Source organism: Gracilinanus agilis, chromosome 4 (assembly GCF_016433145.1).
Source record: "Gracilinanus agilis isolate LMUSP501 chromosome 4, AgileGrace, whole genome shotgun sequence".
NCBI classification, from domain to species: domain Eukaryota; kingdom Metazoa; phylum Chordata; class Mammalia; order Didelphimorphia; family Didelphidae; genus Gracilinanus; species Gracilinanus agilis.
In genome coordinates this window covers 227,930,091-227,947,031 of record NC_058133.1, presented here as the reverse complement: position 1 = coordinate 227,947,031, position 16,941 = coordinate 227,930,091, and the positions used below count along the sequence as shown (strand labels likewise).

General features: G+C 44.8%; 1 protein-coding gene across 1 annotated transcript in view; it reads left to right on the top strand.

Moving 5' to 3' along the window:
- Nucleotides 1-16,148, top strand: part of BAHCC1 (BAH domain and coiled-coil containing 1) — a 164,046-nt gene extending 147,898 nt beyond the window's left edge. Inside the window, exons 19-28 of the mRNA XM_044673368.1 lie at nt 494-601; nt 1,002-1,131; nt 1,531-1,645; nt 2,343-2,418; nt 2,861-2,969; nt 11,545-11,664; nt 12,108-12,281; nt 12,714-13,879; nt 14,940-15,176; nt 15,788-16,148. Of these exons, the coding sequence (XP_044529303.1) occupies nt 494-601; nt 1,002-1,131; nt 1,531-1,645; nt 2,343-2,418; nt 2,861-2,969; nt 11,545-11,664; nt 12,108-12,281; nt 12,714-13,879; nt 14,940-15,176; nt 15,788-15,994 (2,442 nt within the window). The 3' untranslated portion in view covers nt 15,995-16,148. The remainder of the gene's footprint in view (nt 1-493; nt 602-1,001; nt 1,132-1,530; nt 1,646-2,342; nt 2,419-2,860; nt 2,970-11,544; nt 11,665-12,107; nt 12,282-12,713; nt 13,880-14,939; nt 15,177-15,787) is intronic.
- The last annotated feature ends 793 nt before the right edge of the window (nt 16,149-16,941 follow it).

Below are 16,941 nucleotides of genomic sequence, written 5' to 3'. Positions count from 1 at the left end.
CTCTCTCTCTCTCTCTCTCTCCTTCCCTCCCTCTTTTCTTTTTCTTCTCTCTCTCCTTCCCTCCCTCTTTTCTTTTTCTTCTCTCTCTCCTTCCCTCCCTCCCTCCCTCCCTCTCTCCCCCCTCACCCTCTCTCTTCCTCTCTCTTTCTTCCTTCTCCCCTTCTCTGCCCCTGTTTCCCCCCCCCTTACCCCTCCTCTCCTTCTCTCTCTCCCTCTTTTCCTCCCTCCTTCCTTTCCTCTCTCTCCCTCCCTCTTTCCCTCTCTCTCCATTAGGGCACTGCACCATATCTATATCCTTCTCAGGTCACTGGTCTATTCCATATTGAGACAGGGCCAGCCTGCCCTCCATAGTAAGCCTTAGCCGCATAGAAAGTTGGGTAGGCCATGGAAATATGGCTAACACAGAACCAATCATATTTGACACCAGTCAAGCAAGGGCCCTTCAATGAGAACAGTCTCTGACATCTCTCTGTCTTGTCTTCTCCCCCAACAGCGGAAGAATGGGGCCTTGTCTATCGCCTTGTCACCCCGAAATGCCAAGACCATCTTAAGCAAGGGCAAGAAGCTTGGCAAGGTGAAGAGTAAGGCTGTGAACAAACAGGTAGATTCCTCATTCCTTCCTTCCACTCCATCTGCTCTGTCTTAAAGGAGTTGGGAGGGTAAAGCCAGAATTTCCAAGGGAAAGAACCAACCTTAGTTTCCCCATGGGGACTGTGGCAAGGTGAGGGTAGGGGGTTTGTGGCTCAAGCAACTGTGCAGAAGTAACCTGAACCCCAGCCCCAAACTTGAAGTTCCCCACTTGTCTCCATCCACAACCTGGTCAAAGGGCCAGCATCTGAGAAAGAAGAGAACAAGGCTCTTCTTGAGTTCTATCTGAACAGGACTCTCGGGAGTCCTGAGTTGGGGATGGGGGAGATCAGTCTCACCCAAGAGGAGGAAGGTCAGCACCCATGGGCAACATGTCGGCAGTGCCCATGGATCTGACTGTGCCATCCTCCTAGGGTAAGGGCCGGGCGGTGAGCCGGCTCCTAGAGAGCTTTGCCGTGGAGGATGATTTTGAGTTTGATGACAACAGCAGCTTCTCAGAGGAAGAAAATGGCCCCCTGGATGGAGAGCAGGGCATGGCTCATGGTGAGTTGATCCACTCTAGCTCAGTAATACAGACTAAGAAATCCCTCATGCATGCAGTATTGGCTTGTAGGAATTTGTGAAAGTGGGGGTGGGAGTGGGATAGAGAAGGGAGCAAGCCCTGGCCTTCATCCATGCAGAACATCCCATATCTGGAGGCCAAAAGCTTACAGGCCAGATGGGAGCTTGGTGGGGACAACAGCATCTAATTGTCTTCACTATACTGACAAGTTTCCTTAAAGGTCATGCCAGCTTCCTTCTTAGGGGCTGCTTAAGATCTCCAAACAGTTTCCTATCCAGATGGCTTCCCCTCTTTCTTACTGGGAGACCTGAATGTGGAAGGGAGATGGGTGGTGGGTAGCCACTGCAGATTGTGACTGACCTCCCTGCCTTGTCCTTCAGTCCAGTCATGTACGATCCACAAAGAAGACCTCCAGGACGGGTTACACGTGCTCATCCCCAAGGAGGACAGCCTGCTGTATGCCGGCAGTGTTAAAACTCTACAGCCTCCGGACATGTAAGGATGGCCACCCCTTCCCCCTTCTCAAACAGGAGCTGTGAAGATGGGGGGCAGGGGGCAGTTTGAGAAATGAACCAAGAAAAGATAAAGGGATATAGGAGAGGAGCCCCAGAATGGAGCAAAACCAGGCTACCCTACTGAGGAAGGCTAGGGATAGCATTCATAGAGCTACCGTTGGAAGGTCATCTAGTCCAACCCCCTCCTTTTCCAGAGGAGGAAACCGAGGCTCAGGGGCGTTAAGCGACTTGTTCAAAGTCACACAGGTGAAAATAAATAGCAGAGCTAGAGTTCAAATTCAGGTTTTATTTCTCCAAGCTCATTATAGAGAAGAGAATCTCTTGTCTACCTACTGTAGCTGTTTTCTTCTTTCCTGGATCAAGGAAAGTAGTTTCTTTCCTTCTTGGCTAAAAGATGGTGGAATCTTGCTCTTTTTTTTCCATCCACAATATGGCTGCTGGTTGGAACAGAGCTTCTTAGGGTTGACTTTTCAGTAGGTTCCATTAGATTAGATTTAAAAACAGCCATTTCCCTTGCCTCCTTTACTCATTCACACCTTGTCAAGAACAGAGCAGCCTCAGGTGGGTGAGTGAGTGAGTGAGTGAGTGAGTGAGTGAGTGAGTGAGTGAGTGGAGGGTCTCCTTTTTCATCCTTTTTTCACTCTTTTCATCGGCTTATTCCAATCTCTGCATTTCAGCTACAGTATCGTGATTGAGGGCGAGAGAGGGAACAGGCAAAGGATCTACTCCCTGGAGCAGCTGTTACAGGAAGCTGTGAGTTCTGTCTCCAATAGCCTTTCACTTTGAGATGAGTGGACACATTCCCCTGCCATCTTCTGCCCTGCTAAGAGAGGCCTCAAACACCTCCTCTTGTCATGCCCAAAAGGCCCTCTCCATGTTAGAATGAAGGAATAGCTCCCAGTCAGAGGTCGGGTGGCTGAAAGGACTTTTCCTCCTTTTATTCCTTTAAGAAGCTCTTTATCCCAGATCTGCCATTAATCCTCAGGGCCTCAAACATCTGCACCTCCCTTCCCCAAGGGTAGGTTGTGTAGAAGCTCAAATCCAACTAGGTGTTCTCAGCTTGCTATGGGTTGGGGGTCTCGAGCTCCCTCTCCAAATACAAGTTCTGTCTCAGAATGCTTTCTCAGGATCGCTGCCCGAGGAGCTCACCTAACCTAAATCACCTAACTTCCCTCTTACTCTTGTTCCCATTCAGGTCCTTGATATCCGGCCCCAGTCAAGTCGCTACCTCCCACCGGGCACCCGGGTCTGTGCCTACTGGAGTCAAAAGTCCCGCTGCCTGTACCCAGGCAATGTGGTCCAAGGTAAGAAAAGGAAGATGCCAAGAAGAGAAAGTCCATGGGGTGGGAGACAAATCCACCCTGGAGGAATGTTTCTGCTCCCACCACCACCACTCCATTCCTCTGCCCCCTGCTTTTAGCCTCCCTCCTCCCCCTACCTTAGGTGCTTAATGGTGACACTAATACCCTGAGCAACCATAGTTATATGTCAACAGAAGATGCTAGAAGGAGATAGCAGGCAGTCTGGCATAGGGATATGGTCATAGAATTTTTTTAAACATTTATTAATATTCATTTTTAACATGGTTACATGATTCATGCTCCTACTTTCCCCTGCTCTCCCCCCACCCATGGCCGATGCACATTTCCACTGGTTTTAACATGTGTCATGGATCAAGACCTATTTCCAAATTCTTGATAGTTGCATTGGTGTGGTAGTTTCAAGTCCACATCCCCAATCATGTCCGCCTCAGCCCCTGCATTCAAGCAATTGTTTATCTTCTATGTTTCCTCTCCTGCAGATCTTCCTCTGAATGTGGGTAGCATCTTTACCATAAATCCCTCAGAGCTGTCCTGTGTCATTGCTTTCTGCTGGTACAGAAGTCCATTACATTCGATTTTACCACAGTATATCAGTCTCTGTGTACAATGTTCTTCTGGCTCTGCTCCTTTCACTCTGCATCAGTTCCCGGAGGTCTTTCCAGTTCACCTGGAACTCCTCTAGTTTATTATTCCTTTTAGCACAATAGTATTCCACCACCAGCATTTACCACAGTTTATTCAGCCATTCCCCAATTGAAGGACATACCCTCCCTTTCCAGTTCTTTGCCACCACAAAAAGTGCAGCTATAAATATTTTTGTACAAGTCTGTTTATTTATGATCTCTTTCGGGTACAAACCCAACAATGGTATGCCTGGATCAAAGGGCAAGCATTCTTTTATAGCCCTTTGAGCATAATTCCAAATTGCCAGCCAGAATGGTTGGATCAGTTCACAACTCCACCAGCAATGCATTAATGTTCCAGTTTTGCCACATCCCCTCCAGCATTCATTACTCTCCCCTTCTTTCATTTTAGCCAATCTGCTAGGTGTGAGGTGATACCTCAGAGTAGTTTTGATTTGCATTTCTCTGATTATTAGAGATTTAGAACACTTTCTCATGTGCTTATTGATACTTTTGATTTCTTTACCTGAAAATTGCCTATTCATGTCTCTTGCCCATTTATCAATTGGGGAATGGCTTGATTTTTTATACAATTGATTTAACTCCTTGTATATTTGAGTAATTAGACCCCTGTCAGAGTTTTTCGTTATAAAGATTTTTTCCCAATTTGTTGTTTCCCTTCTGATTTTGACTACATTGTTTTTGTTTTTACAAAAGCTTTTTAGCTTAATATAATCAAAACCATTTAATTTACATTTTGTAATTTTCTCTAACTCTTGCTTGGTTTTAAATTCTTTCCTTTCCCAAAGATCTGACAAGTATATTATTCTGTGTTCACTTAACTTCTTTATAGTTTCCCTCTTTATATTCAAGTCATTCACCCATTCTGAATTTATCTTGGTGTAGGGTGTGAGATGTTGATCTAGACCTAATCTCTCCCATATTGTTTTCCAAATTTCCCAGCAGTTTTTGTCAAATAGTGGATTCATGTCCCAAAAGTTGGGCTCTTTGGGTTTATCAAACACTGTCTTGCTGATGTCATTAACTCCAAGTCTATTCCACTGATCCTCCTCTCTGTCTCTTAGCCAATACCATATTGTTTTGATGACTGCTGCTTTATATTATAGTTTATTATCTGGTACTGCTAGGCCCCCTTCCTTCACATTTTTTTTTTCCTTATTTCCCTTGATATTCTTGATCTTTTGTTATTCCAAATGAAATTTGTTATAGTTTTTTCTAATTCAGTAAAGAAGTTTTTTGGTAGTTTGATAGGTATGGCACTAAATAGGTAAATTAATTTGGGTAGAATGTTCATTTTTATTATGTTAGCTTGTCCTACCCATTTGCAACCAATGGCTTTCCAGTTGTTTAGATCCAGTTTTATTTGTTTGGAAAGTGTTTTGTAGTTATTTTCATATAATTGCTGTGTTTGTTTTGGTAGATAGATTCCTAAGTATTTTATATTATCGAGGGTGATTTTAAATGGTGTTTCTCTTTCTACCTCTTGCTGCTCTAATGTGTTGGAAATGTATAGAAATGCTGATGATTTATGTGCATTTATTTTGTATCCTGCAACTTTGCTAAAGTTGTTGATTATTTCTACAAGCTTCTTAGTTGATTCTCTAGGATTTTTTAAGTAGACTATCATATCATCTGCAAAGAGTAATAGCTTAGTCTCCTCATTGCCTATTTTGATACCTTCAATTTCTTTTTCTTCTCTAATTGCTACTGCTAGTGTTTCTAGTACTATGTTGAATAGTAGAGGTGATAGTAGGCATCCTTGTTTCACTCCTGATCTTATTGGGAAGGCTTCTAATTTATCCCCATTGCATATGATGTTTGTTGATGGTTTTAGGTATATACTGTTTATTATTTTTAGGAAAGGTCCTTCTATTCCTATACTTTTCAGTGTTTTCAATAGGAATGGATGCTGTATTTTGTCAAAGGCTTTTTCAGCATCTATTGAGATAATCATGTGATTTTTGTTTGATAGACTATTGATATGGTCAATTATGTGGATGGTTTTCCTAATGTTGAACCATCCTTGCATTCCTGGTATAAATCCCACCTCATCATGGTGGATGATGTTCTTAATTACATGCTGGAGTCTCTTTGCTAGTATTCTATTTAAGATTTTTGCATCTATGTTCATTAGGGAAATTGGTCTGTAGTTTTCTTTCTCTGTTTTTGATCTCCCTGGCTTTGGAATCAGTACCATATTTGTGTCATAAAAGGAATTTGGTAGGACTCCTTCTTTGCTTATCATATCAAATAATTTGTATAGTATTGGGATTAGTTGCTCTTTGAATGTCTGATAGAATTCACTTGTGAATCCATCAGGCCCTTGGGGTTTTTTTTGGGGGGGAGTTCTTTGATGGCTTGTTCAATTTCTTTTTCTGATATGGGATTATTTAGGTATTCTATTTCTTCTGCTGTTAATCTAGGCAATTTATATTTTTGTAAATATTCATCCATAACTCCTAAATTGTTATATTTATTGCCATATTTTTTTTTTTTATCCTGGGACTCCATTCTAGGAGCATAGGGCCACAACCAGTAGGCAATGGGTCGCTCAAGGTCACCCAGCTGGGAAGTGTCTGAGCCCGGATTTGAACCTAGGACCTTTCGTCTCTAGGCCTGGCTCTCAATCCACTGAGCTAGCCCAGCTGCCCCTACTTTAGGTTGCAGTTTCTTTAACATGTGTAGTTTTTACAGGGTGGGGTTGCTAGCCCCACGCCCAACCCTCCTCCTTTTTCATCCGAGCTAGGGACCGTCCTTAGCCCAGGAGTGGTAAGGGTGGGCGATAGGGGTCAAGTGACTTGCCCAAGGTCACAGAGCTGGAAGTGTCCGAGGCCGGACTTGAACCTAGGACCTCCAGTCTCTAGGCCTGGCTCTTAATCCACTGAGCCACCCAGCTGCCCCTTTATTGCCATATAGTTGGGCAAAATAGTTTTTAATGATTGCCTTAATTTCCCCTTCATTAGAGGTGAGGTCTCCCTTTTCATCTTTGATACTGTCAATTTGGTTTTCTTCTTTCCTTTTTTTTTTTATTAGATTGACCAGTACTTTGTCTGTTTTATCTGTTTTTTCAAAATACCAGCTTCTAGTCTTATTTACTAATTCAATAGTTCTTTTACTTTCAATTTTATTAATTTCTCCCTTGATTTTTAGTATTTCTAATTTAGTTTTCATCTGGGGATTTTTAATTTGCTTGCTTTCTAATTTTTTGAGTTGCATGCCGAATTCATTAATCTCTGCCCTTCTTAATTTGTTAATATATGCATTCAAGGATATAAATTTCCCCGAGTTCTGCCTTGGCTGCATCCCACAAAGTTTGGTAGGTTGTCTCATCATTGTCGTTCTCTTCAATGAAACTGTTGATTGTTTCTATGATTTCTTCTTTGACTAATTGGTTTTGGAGAATCATATTGTTTAATTTCCAGTTGGTTTTTGATTTGCCTGTCCAGGTACCCTTACTAATTATTATTTTTATTGCATTATGTTCTGAGAATGTTACATTTATTATATCTGCTCTTTTGCATTTGTTTGCAATGTTTCTATGCCCTATTACATGGTCAATCTTTGTGAATGTACCATGTGCAGCTGAAAAGAAGGTGTATTCCTTTTTGTCCCTATTTATTTTTCTCCACATATCAATTAAGTCTAATTTTTCTAGGACTTCATTCACCTCTCTTACCTCTTTCTTATTTATTTTTTTGTTTGATTTATCTAGACCTGAAAGAGGAATATTTAGATCTCCCACTATTATGTTTTTACTATCTATTTCCTTCTTGAGCTCTGCCAGTTTCTCCTTTATGAATTTGGATGCTATACCACTTGGTGCATACATATTGAGCAGTGTTATTTCCTCATTGTTTATACTGCCTTTAATAAGGATGTAATGACCTTCCCTGTCTTTTTTAATCATATCTATTTTTACTTTGGCTTTGTCAGAAATCATAATAGCCACTCCTGCCTTCTTTTTCTCATTTGATGCCCAAAAGATTTTGCTCAAGCCCTGAACCTTAAACTTGTGTATGTCCACCCGTCTCATATGTGTTTCTTGTAGACAAGATATGGTAGGATTTTGGTTTCTAATCCACTCTGCTATTTGCTTCCGTTTTATGAGCAATTTCATCCCATTCACATTCAGAGTTACAATTATCAGTTGTTCATTCACTGACATTTTTGTATCCTCCCCTAGACCCACCCCTTCTTCTTACACAATTTCCTTTTAAACCAGTGGTTTGCTTTGAGCCAGTATCCCTTATCCCCTCCCTTGATTAACTTCCCTTTCTACCCCATCCCTTGTTATTCCCCTATTTTTATTTTTAAAGGCCTAATGAATTCCCTCCTCTTCTTCTCCCCTCCCTTTTTCGACCTCCCCACTCCCCTGCTCCCTTCTGACTTTCTCAGTAGGGTTAGATAGAGTCTTATATCCCAATGGATAATATAGCTACTCTTCCCTCTCCGGGTTGATTACACTGAAAGTAAGGTTTAAATATTACCTCTTAATGCTCTCTTCCTCTCCTTCTTATAATAGTATTTGTCCCCTCCCCTTCCCATGTTCTCTTTGTGTGTAATAGAATATCCTATTTTTCTTATTCACTCAAGTTTCTCTTGGTGTCCCCTACTATTCACACCCCTCTTTCCCACCCCCCCATGTCATCTTAGACCATTTGGTATTCCAACCTCTCCCTATGAATTATTCTTCTGATTACTATAATAGTGAATACTATAATAGTGAATAGAGTTCACTACAGAGAATTATACATAGCATTTCTCCACATAGGAATACAGATAATTAGATCTTATTGAAGCCCTTAAAGAGTCAAATTTAAAAAATTATGAGTTTTCTTTCTTTCCCCTCTGTTTCTTATTTACCTTTTCATGTTTCTCTTGATTTTTGTGGTTGGATATCAAACTTTCCATTTAGTCCTGGTCTTTTCTGTGCAAGTACTTGGAAATCTTCAATTTTGTTGAATGCCCATACTTTCCCCTGGAAGTATATAGTCAGTTTTGATGCGTAGTTGATCCATGGTTCAAGGCCCAGCTCTCTTGCCTTTCTGAATATCATATTCCAAGCCTTGCAGTCTTTTAGTGTGGAGGCTGCCAGATCCTGTGTGATCCTGATTGGTGCTCCTTGATATTTGAATTGTCTCTTTCTGGCTTCTTGTAAGATTTTTTCTTTTACTTGGAAGCTCTTGAATTTGGCAATTATATTTCTGGTCGTTTTCTTATCTGGGTCGAATGTAGTGGGTGTTCTATGAATCCTTTCAATGTCTATATTGCCCTCTTGTTACAGGACTTCAGCGCAATTTTGCTGAATAATTTCTTTTAGTATGGAGTCCAGGTTTCTATTAATTTCTGGTTTTTCTGGAAGACCAATGATTCTCAAATTGTCTCTTCTAGACCGGTTTTCTTGGTCTGTCACTTTCTTATTGAGATATTTCATGTTTCCTTCTATTTTATCAATCTTTCGACTTTGTTTTATTTGTTCTTGCTGTCTTGAGAGATCATTGGCTTCTAATTGCTCAATTCTATCCTTTAGGGACTGGTTTTCCTTTTCAATCTGGTCATTTCTGGTCTTCAGTTGACTTGCCTCACTTTCCAATTGTGAAATTCTGCCTTTTAAACTGTTATTTTCTTACTAGATCTCTTCCATCTTTCTCATCATCTCAGATTTGAACTCTTCAATAGCTTGTTACCAGTTTTCATTATTTTGGGAAGGTTTGGATATGATTTCTTCTTTGTTCTCCTCTGTTGTCTGGATTTTCTCTGTATAAAAGTTGTAGAGTGTTACAGAGTTCTTCTTGATAATCTTTCTCTTCTGGGGTTTCAGATTTTGGCTTGCCATTGTTAGACCTGCGCCTTCTGTGCTTTATCCTCATACTCGGGGTCTGTCTGAGCTCTCTAGGCTCCCGAGGTCCCAGGTCTCATTGTTCTCAGGGTTGAGCCTCCTGGTTGTCCCTGGTCTGCCCCTCTGCCTGAGGCTCCTTCAACAGTCTCAGGACGCTGCTTCCACAGCCACACTCCCGTCTGCATAGGGTCCCCACTCGAGGTTCAAGCCTGCGCTTGTCTGAGCCTAGGGCAATGCCTTCACCCACGCAGGCGCTCAGGAAAGTCTGTGTGCGTTCTTTAGCCTCTTGGGGTCCTAAGTCTTGCCGCTCTCAGGAACAAGCCCTGGAGCTGCCAGTGACTTAATGGGTGCCCCAAACCTGCTTTAACTCTTTTGGGCTGGCCTTGGCGTTGTACGTGGTGGGGGTGTGGGAGAGGGGCTTCTTCCTTTTGCATTTTAGAGAGAGCTATTTCACCCCTTTATAGCGTGGAAATGCCCCAATTCCACGTACCTTCAATGCTACACCCTGTTGTGGGGTCCCTTCGTCTGGATTCATTTTTATGTCCCCTTGAGGTGTCCTGTATGCTTCGGTTAGGAGAGCAGCTGCTCCTTACTCTGCCATCATCTTAACCGGAAGTCCCTGGTCACAGAATTTTAAAGCTGAGAGGAGCCTTAAGGATAATCTCATCCACTTCCCTCATTTTACAAAACTATGAGGAAACTGAGGTTTGGGGAAGGAGGAAACTTTCCCTAGCTGTTACCAAGTCAGAATCAGAACCCAAATTCTCAGTGTCCCTTCTGCTCTTTGGCACTGCCTCCCAAGAGGTATCTTTGTATCTTTCCTCACCATCCCATCTTGTCAGGTTCCCATGCTCTCCTGTCAGTTATGTCAGCCTTCAACACCATCTCCCCATTATCACCCCTCTTCTAGTGTCCCTTGAACATTTCCCTCTTCTCCCTCCCATGTAGCAGCCTTGGAACAGTCCCCCGCTGTAACCACAGCTCCTAACTGCACCCCCCTGCCTTTATACCTATGGGATCTCCAGCGCCTTTCTGAGCTGAGACGCCGGTTTAACTCTGGCCCTGAGAAGAGGAGAGAGGGCTAAGGAGTTTCTCGGCTGGCAGTGACATATTCCTGCTTATACAGGAGCAGGATAATAGAATTTGCTCTGAATGTCACCATAAAAAAGGTGGAGTGATGAGGAGCAGTCATAGGAGGGACTGGGAGTCGGGCCAAGGGAGAAGGGAAGGGCTCCTGCCACTGTTGCTGCTGTTGCTGAGCTAAGCAAAAAGAGTAATTATCACCCAGTGAGCCCTGATTCTGCTGCCATTGAGAAAACATTTAAATGTGAATTAGCTCTCCATTAGGGTGACCCATTCCTGCTGGACTTGGGAATGTGGGAATGGGGGGTGGCATGGGGAAAGGACAGATTGACAAAAACTAGCCTCACGGGAGGGGTAGAAGGCAGCCCTTTGGAGGGGGAAGTGCATCCTCAGCTGGGTCTGTTTGACCTCAGCCTTGTGGATGGTAGCCTATGAGCCTGTGCAGGGATGGGTGGAAGACCTGAATTCTCTGTGTGTGTGTGGTACTCTGGTGGGTCTATGCATCTGGCAGGGAAAGGGGCATGATGAATGGCAATAATATTGCAGTGAGAGCAGAGTGGCTGTTAGGAGTGAGAAGAGATGAAAGCCATCAGTTACCTAGGTCTGGGGGTGGGGAACTCCAAGGTCGAATGTGATCTGGGAGCAGAATTTTCCCAGAGTCATTTGTCATTGCCCCCTCTGGGAGCCCTCGCCCTTCATCAATCCCTGTCTAATTGCACAGGGCAGCCCCCAGCCTTACTCTGTCTCACCTCTAGGGCCCCCAGACACACCCCAGCTCAGCATCTACTCCCTTTCTCATTTGCTTCTCCATCTAGTATTTAACATCCACAGGTGCTTAAAGAACTAGTGGCTCTCCACATGGACACACTCAAGGAAGGATGAGGATAGGGCAGTGGGAGGGCTTCTGGCTCCTGCCCTTTGGCATCATGCCTACACTTTACTGCCTCTGCCCCCACACCAGGGCTAACCTTCTGACCTCCACCACCTGCAGGTGCCTCCAGTGATGAAGAAGAAGACCTAGATTCAGTGGTAGTTGAGTTTGATGATGGTGACACGGGCCACATTTCCGTATCCAATATTCGATTATTACCTCCAGACTTCAAGATCCAGTGTAAGTCCACTTGGGAGCTAGAAAGTACCCTTGCATCCCATAAGGCAGAGGGAGGTTCGTATCGGTCAGTTATCATAGGAGAAGGCACCCCTCACCTGAGATCCCTTCTACCCTAGCATCTACCTTGGTCCCCCAGCCTCCTTAGGACAGGTTTACTTGACTCCCATCTCAGTTTGGAATGCTTTTCAGTGCAAGGATGAATGCCTTCTGAAACCCTAGCATGAAAAGGAACTAGGTTCCTTCTTGCTATAGCAAGGAACCCTGGTTGTCACACCATCCTGAGAGGACAGGAATGAGTAAAGAGTCCTTCCTGACCTGCCTCCAGTCTTCCCAACCTCCCCTCATGCAGTCATGGAACTATTGTTCCCGGTGAAGAATGGAGAAGGGGTAGGGTGAACCAAAAGATCTATTGGGATGAAGAGATTGCTGATTCTAAATTTCAGGCACAGAACCCTCCCCAGCCCTGCTCGTGTCCAGCAGTTGTCGCAGAAACAAGAGATCTTCCAGCGATGCACCCCCACCCAGAGAAACAGCACCCAATCTGTCTCCTGAGGGACGGGATATCCCTGAACCCTCAAAGAACTTGGAGAAGAAGGCTGTTAGCAAAGAAAAAGCAGGTAAAGAAAGGGGGTGCTCAGGAAGGTGGGGACTAAGAGAGAAGAGTGACCTCAAATTGTGTTTCCTGTAGGAACAGATAAAGCCTGAGCTAATGGAAGAAGGGGAGGTGGCTTTGAGATAGGGGTAAGCACTTATTAATCTATAGGGTACAGAGATCACTGATATAGCTGGGACCCAGCAGGTAGGAAGGACAGACCACAGATGGTAGCATAAGATATTGGAGGACCCACAGAAAATACTTAAAACTTTTTTTACCCCAATTAATGCACAAATTGAAATTGCCTTCTCCATTATACCTTATTTTATTTTTTTATTTAAAATTTATTTAAAATAAATAAAAATATTTATTTTATGATAAGTCAAATCCCTTGTGTTGGAGCAAGGAAAGAGCAATCTGACCTCTGTGATCTCACCACGTCTTCCTCCCACAGGCAAAGCTGACATCTTAACGCCAGGGGCCAAGACGCCAGTGGTAGCAGCAGAGCACTTCCTGGGCCGCCGGGGCAACCCGATGCTGAGCTGGTCTTCGGTGGCCCAGACTAAGAAGAAGGGGACGGCGGTGGCAGCAGTGGGAGGAGGAGGCGGCAGCAAGAGCACAGGTGTCCTCCAGAACCTTTTCCAGCTCAATGGCAGTGCCAAGAAGCTGAGAGCCCGAGAGGCCTTGTTCCCTGTGCACAGCATGGCCACCCCGGTCTTTGGCAATGGCTTTGGGGCAGACTCCTTCAGCAGCATAGCCAACTCTTATGCCCCATTCACAAGTGGGGCAGGGCTGGCCCTGCCTGAGGGTGCCCACAAGCTGCTACGGGCAAAGAAGGCAGAACGGCTGGAGGCTGAGAAGAGTGGGCGACGGAAAGTTGGTGGAGAGTTCCTGGTCAAGCTGGATCACGAAGGGGTGACCTCACCCAAGAATAAGAACTGTAAGGCCCTGCTCATGGGTGACAAAGACGACGGACCCAAGCTTGGGAGGCCCTTGCCTACCCCTGGCTACGTCCATCCAGCTCTTGTGGGCAAGGAAAAAAAAGGGCGGGCTCCCGTCCACCCATTGCACATGGGGCTGGCACTGCGTAAATATGCAGGCCAAGCTGACTGTTCACTGCACTGCGACAGCGACTGCCACAGCTCCTACTCTGATGAGGATGAGGATGGTCTGGCAGGCAATGTCCCCTCTCGGTTTCTCACCCGCCTCTCTGTCTCTTCCTCCTCGTCCGGTTCCTCTACATCTTCATCCTCAGGCTCCATTTCCACGTCCAGCCTCTGCTCCTCAGACAATGAGGACTCATCCTATAGCTCGGATGATGAGGACTCAACTTTGCTGCTCCAGACTTGTCTCACCCACCCTGTACCCGCCCTTCTGGCGCAGCCTGAGGCCCTGCGCTCAAAGGGGGGCAGCCCCCACCCTCACCCCCAGCGCTGCTTCCTTGCCAAAGCCACTGCGGCCAGTGGCAAGACCAAGATGAAGCGGAAGGAGGCCCTGAGCTTCTCCAAAGCCAAAGAGTTTTCCCGGAGGCAGCGACTGCCCTCTGTGGAAAATCGGCCAAAGATCTCAGCCTTCCTGCCAGCCCAGCAATTGTGGAAGTGGTCTGGGAATCCTACTCAGGTAGGGAGGCAGGGTTACTGGACCCTGGAAGGCAGGGAATCTCTGAGTCTTCTCTCTCAAAGGGTCCATAGGAGGGAAACTTGGCATGGGATTTCTTAGCTAAAATTCCATGAACCTATGAACCTTTTTGGTAGAGAAAGAATAGTGCAAAGCTTCAGAGATTTATAACTATAAGTATCCCTTCCACATTGTGACTTTCCCTATTATGTTTTCGATTTATCACATAAGAACTTAAATGGGAATTTAGGGGGAGTTTTATGGAAGCTGCAGATGACATACAAAAGCCAGCAGAAACAACACAGTTTAGAAAAAAGTTTAGAAACTCAGAAATGCATTAAAAAAAAGGAAAAAAATTATATATATAGTATTGTATAATATCAACATATTTTCTTTTTAATAACAATTCTTTTTTAAAGTTAAAATGAGTAAAAAGTTAAAATTTGTGGAAAAAATGTGAAAGCCAGAGGATGACATTCAAAGCCTGGAAATGCTAACATTGACCTATATATAGCCTATGATCAAATACTTAACCCAAATTTTACAATAAGGTATTGTAAACATCCCAAAGGGAAAGGGAAAAAAAGGGAAAAATTCAGACTTCTCTGGCACGAAAGAGGGGACAAACATTTATTCAAATTTTCCAGGGGTCCCCACATCCCTATCCTCCACAATGTGGAAAGGATACCTGTAATAATGTTCTCCATTTCTGTCTGTTTCCCTTCTCTCTGTCTTTTCTGCCTCTCTTCTTTTTTCTCTCTCTATTTCTCTTTTTCTCCCTCTTGGTCTCCTCCCCTCATACTTCCCTCTCTTCTCTCTTCTTCTCACCCACTCATCTTTTTCTCCCCTAGTCTTTTCAGCAGCTCTAGTTTTTGCAAACTATCTATCTTCTTCGTTTCCTCACTAGCTACATTCACATTCTATGTTTTATTTCATTTCCTTCATGGCATTATCTGCCCACACACACACACATCTCACACCTTCCCAATTCTGTAATTCCTAGCACCTCACTTCCCTCCAGAGTACTCTCGTCCCTCAAAACCCTTCTTTGGTCTCTGTGCAGAGGCGGGGAATGAAAGGGAAGGCCAGGAAGCTGTTCTACAAGGCAATCGTTCGGGGAAAGGAGACTCTCCGCATCGGGGACTGTGCTGTCTTCTTGTCGGCTGGCCGGCCCAACCTCCCCTATATCGGTCGCATTGAGAGCATGTGGGAGTCCTGGGGCAGCAACATGGTGGTGAAGGTGAAATGGTTCTACCACCCAGAAGAGACCAAGTTGGGCAAACGGCAGAGTGATGGAAAGGTGAGCCTGGTGGGTGGGTCTGGGAGCTCACCAGGAGAAGATGGCGTCCCATGGGCTCACGAATCACCATTTCCAAGGCTGCGGGTGCTGGTCTGATGCTTTAAAGCATGAGAATTATCTTGTCCTTCTCCCCAGGCTGGGCATACTTTGCCTGCCATGGTCTGTTCTATACTCCCACACAATTCTTTTGTCCTCTGTTGAGGATTATGTTGTCTTCCAGCTTCCAGAATCCTACCTCAAGCTTAGGAATGGACTCCATTTGTATTACAAGCCAGCATACCTTGGTTCACAATGATTCAATTCATATTTCATCTCTCCTTCAGGATCACTGTGGTGCTGGATGGGTACCAGTTGAGGAGAGGTGCCACGAACAGTGGGAACAATGACCTTCCTTGCATCCTTTCTCTGGGCAGGGATAAGCTAGAAAGAACCAAGAACCTTAGAAATCCTCTGTTCTATCCCCTTATTTTGCAGAGAAGGACAGACACTTTTCCCAGGGAGGGGAAGCAGCTCATCCAAGAAGGGAATGAATGTTGGTACTTGGTCATAGTGGCACCCCCAGGGACAAAGCTGCTGACTGAACCCCCTCTTTCCACCCTTCCTCCTCACAGAATGCCCTGTACCAGTCATGCCACGAGGATGAAAATGACGTTCAGACCATCTCACACAAGTGCCAGGTTGTGGGGAGAGAACAATATGAGCAGATGACACGGAGTAAGAAATACCAAGACCGACAAGACCTCTACTACCTGGCAGGGACCTATGACCCCACCACTGGACGCCTAGTGACAGCTGATGGTGTACCCATCCTGTGCTGATCTGGGCAGTGCCACTGGAACTTGCCCCTGCATTGCATGAGGGGGTGCACTGAACAGCTCTCCCCAAACCCCACCCCAGGGCAGTGACTTCCCTAATCATCGGAAACTTGAAAACTTTGTTTCATCCTCCTCTACCCTGAGCCCCCCCAGCCTCCCCTCCCCCCCCCCCCACTCAGATGGCCTCTGCTCCCTCCGAGCAGTTTCCTCCCCAGGGATGAGGAGGAGTGTGGATCACGGAGAAGAAGAGCCAGGTTGTGACGACCAACCGGCACTGTCAGGGGGTCTTTTATCCAAGCCCCAATCAGGACCCTCCCTGCCTAACGACACAGCTTTAAGGCAGGCCCCACATGGCACTCCAAGATGGAGAGTCTGAGTAAATATGCAAAACCCATCACAGCAAGATTCAGGCTTTTTAAATTATTATTATTGTTATTATTATTATTATTAATTATTTTCCCTGGAAAGAGAAAGCTCTCTGGCTTCAGAATCCAATTTCCTATCTGACTCTGATCCTGCTAGGCCCCCAAGGTCTCTTTCCTGGGACCTGGACAGAGGGCCACATTCCCCTCAGTTGATTACACACATAGACCCGTGGATTTCCACTTCTGTTTTTTTTTTTTTTTCCCCAGCATTGGCAGTTCACAAGAGATTAGAATTCAAGCCATATTTTCCCTAGTACCTCTGACTGTCTCCCACCAGGGAAAGCAGAAATCAGGTGTATTGTCTATTTATTTCTCTATGTAAATATTGTATTTCTTTGGGGAAGTTTTATGGAAAAAAAAACAAATAGGAAAAAAAAGGTTTTTGTGAGTGTGTGTGTGTATGTGTATGTATGTATGTATGTATGCGTGCGCGCATGTGTGTATGTTGGGAGGGATTTCGGTTTGGGAATTTTCTTTGAAAATGCACTGTTTTTTCTCAGCCTGGCTGAGCTCCAGGACTGGGTT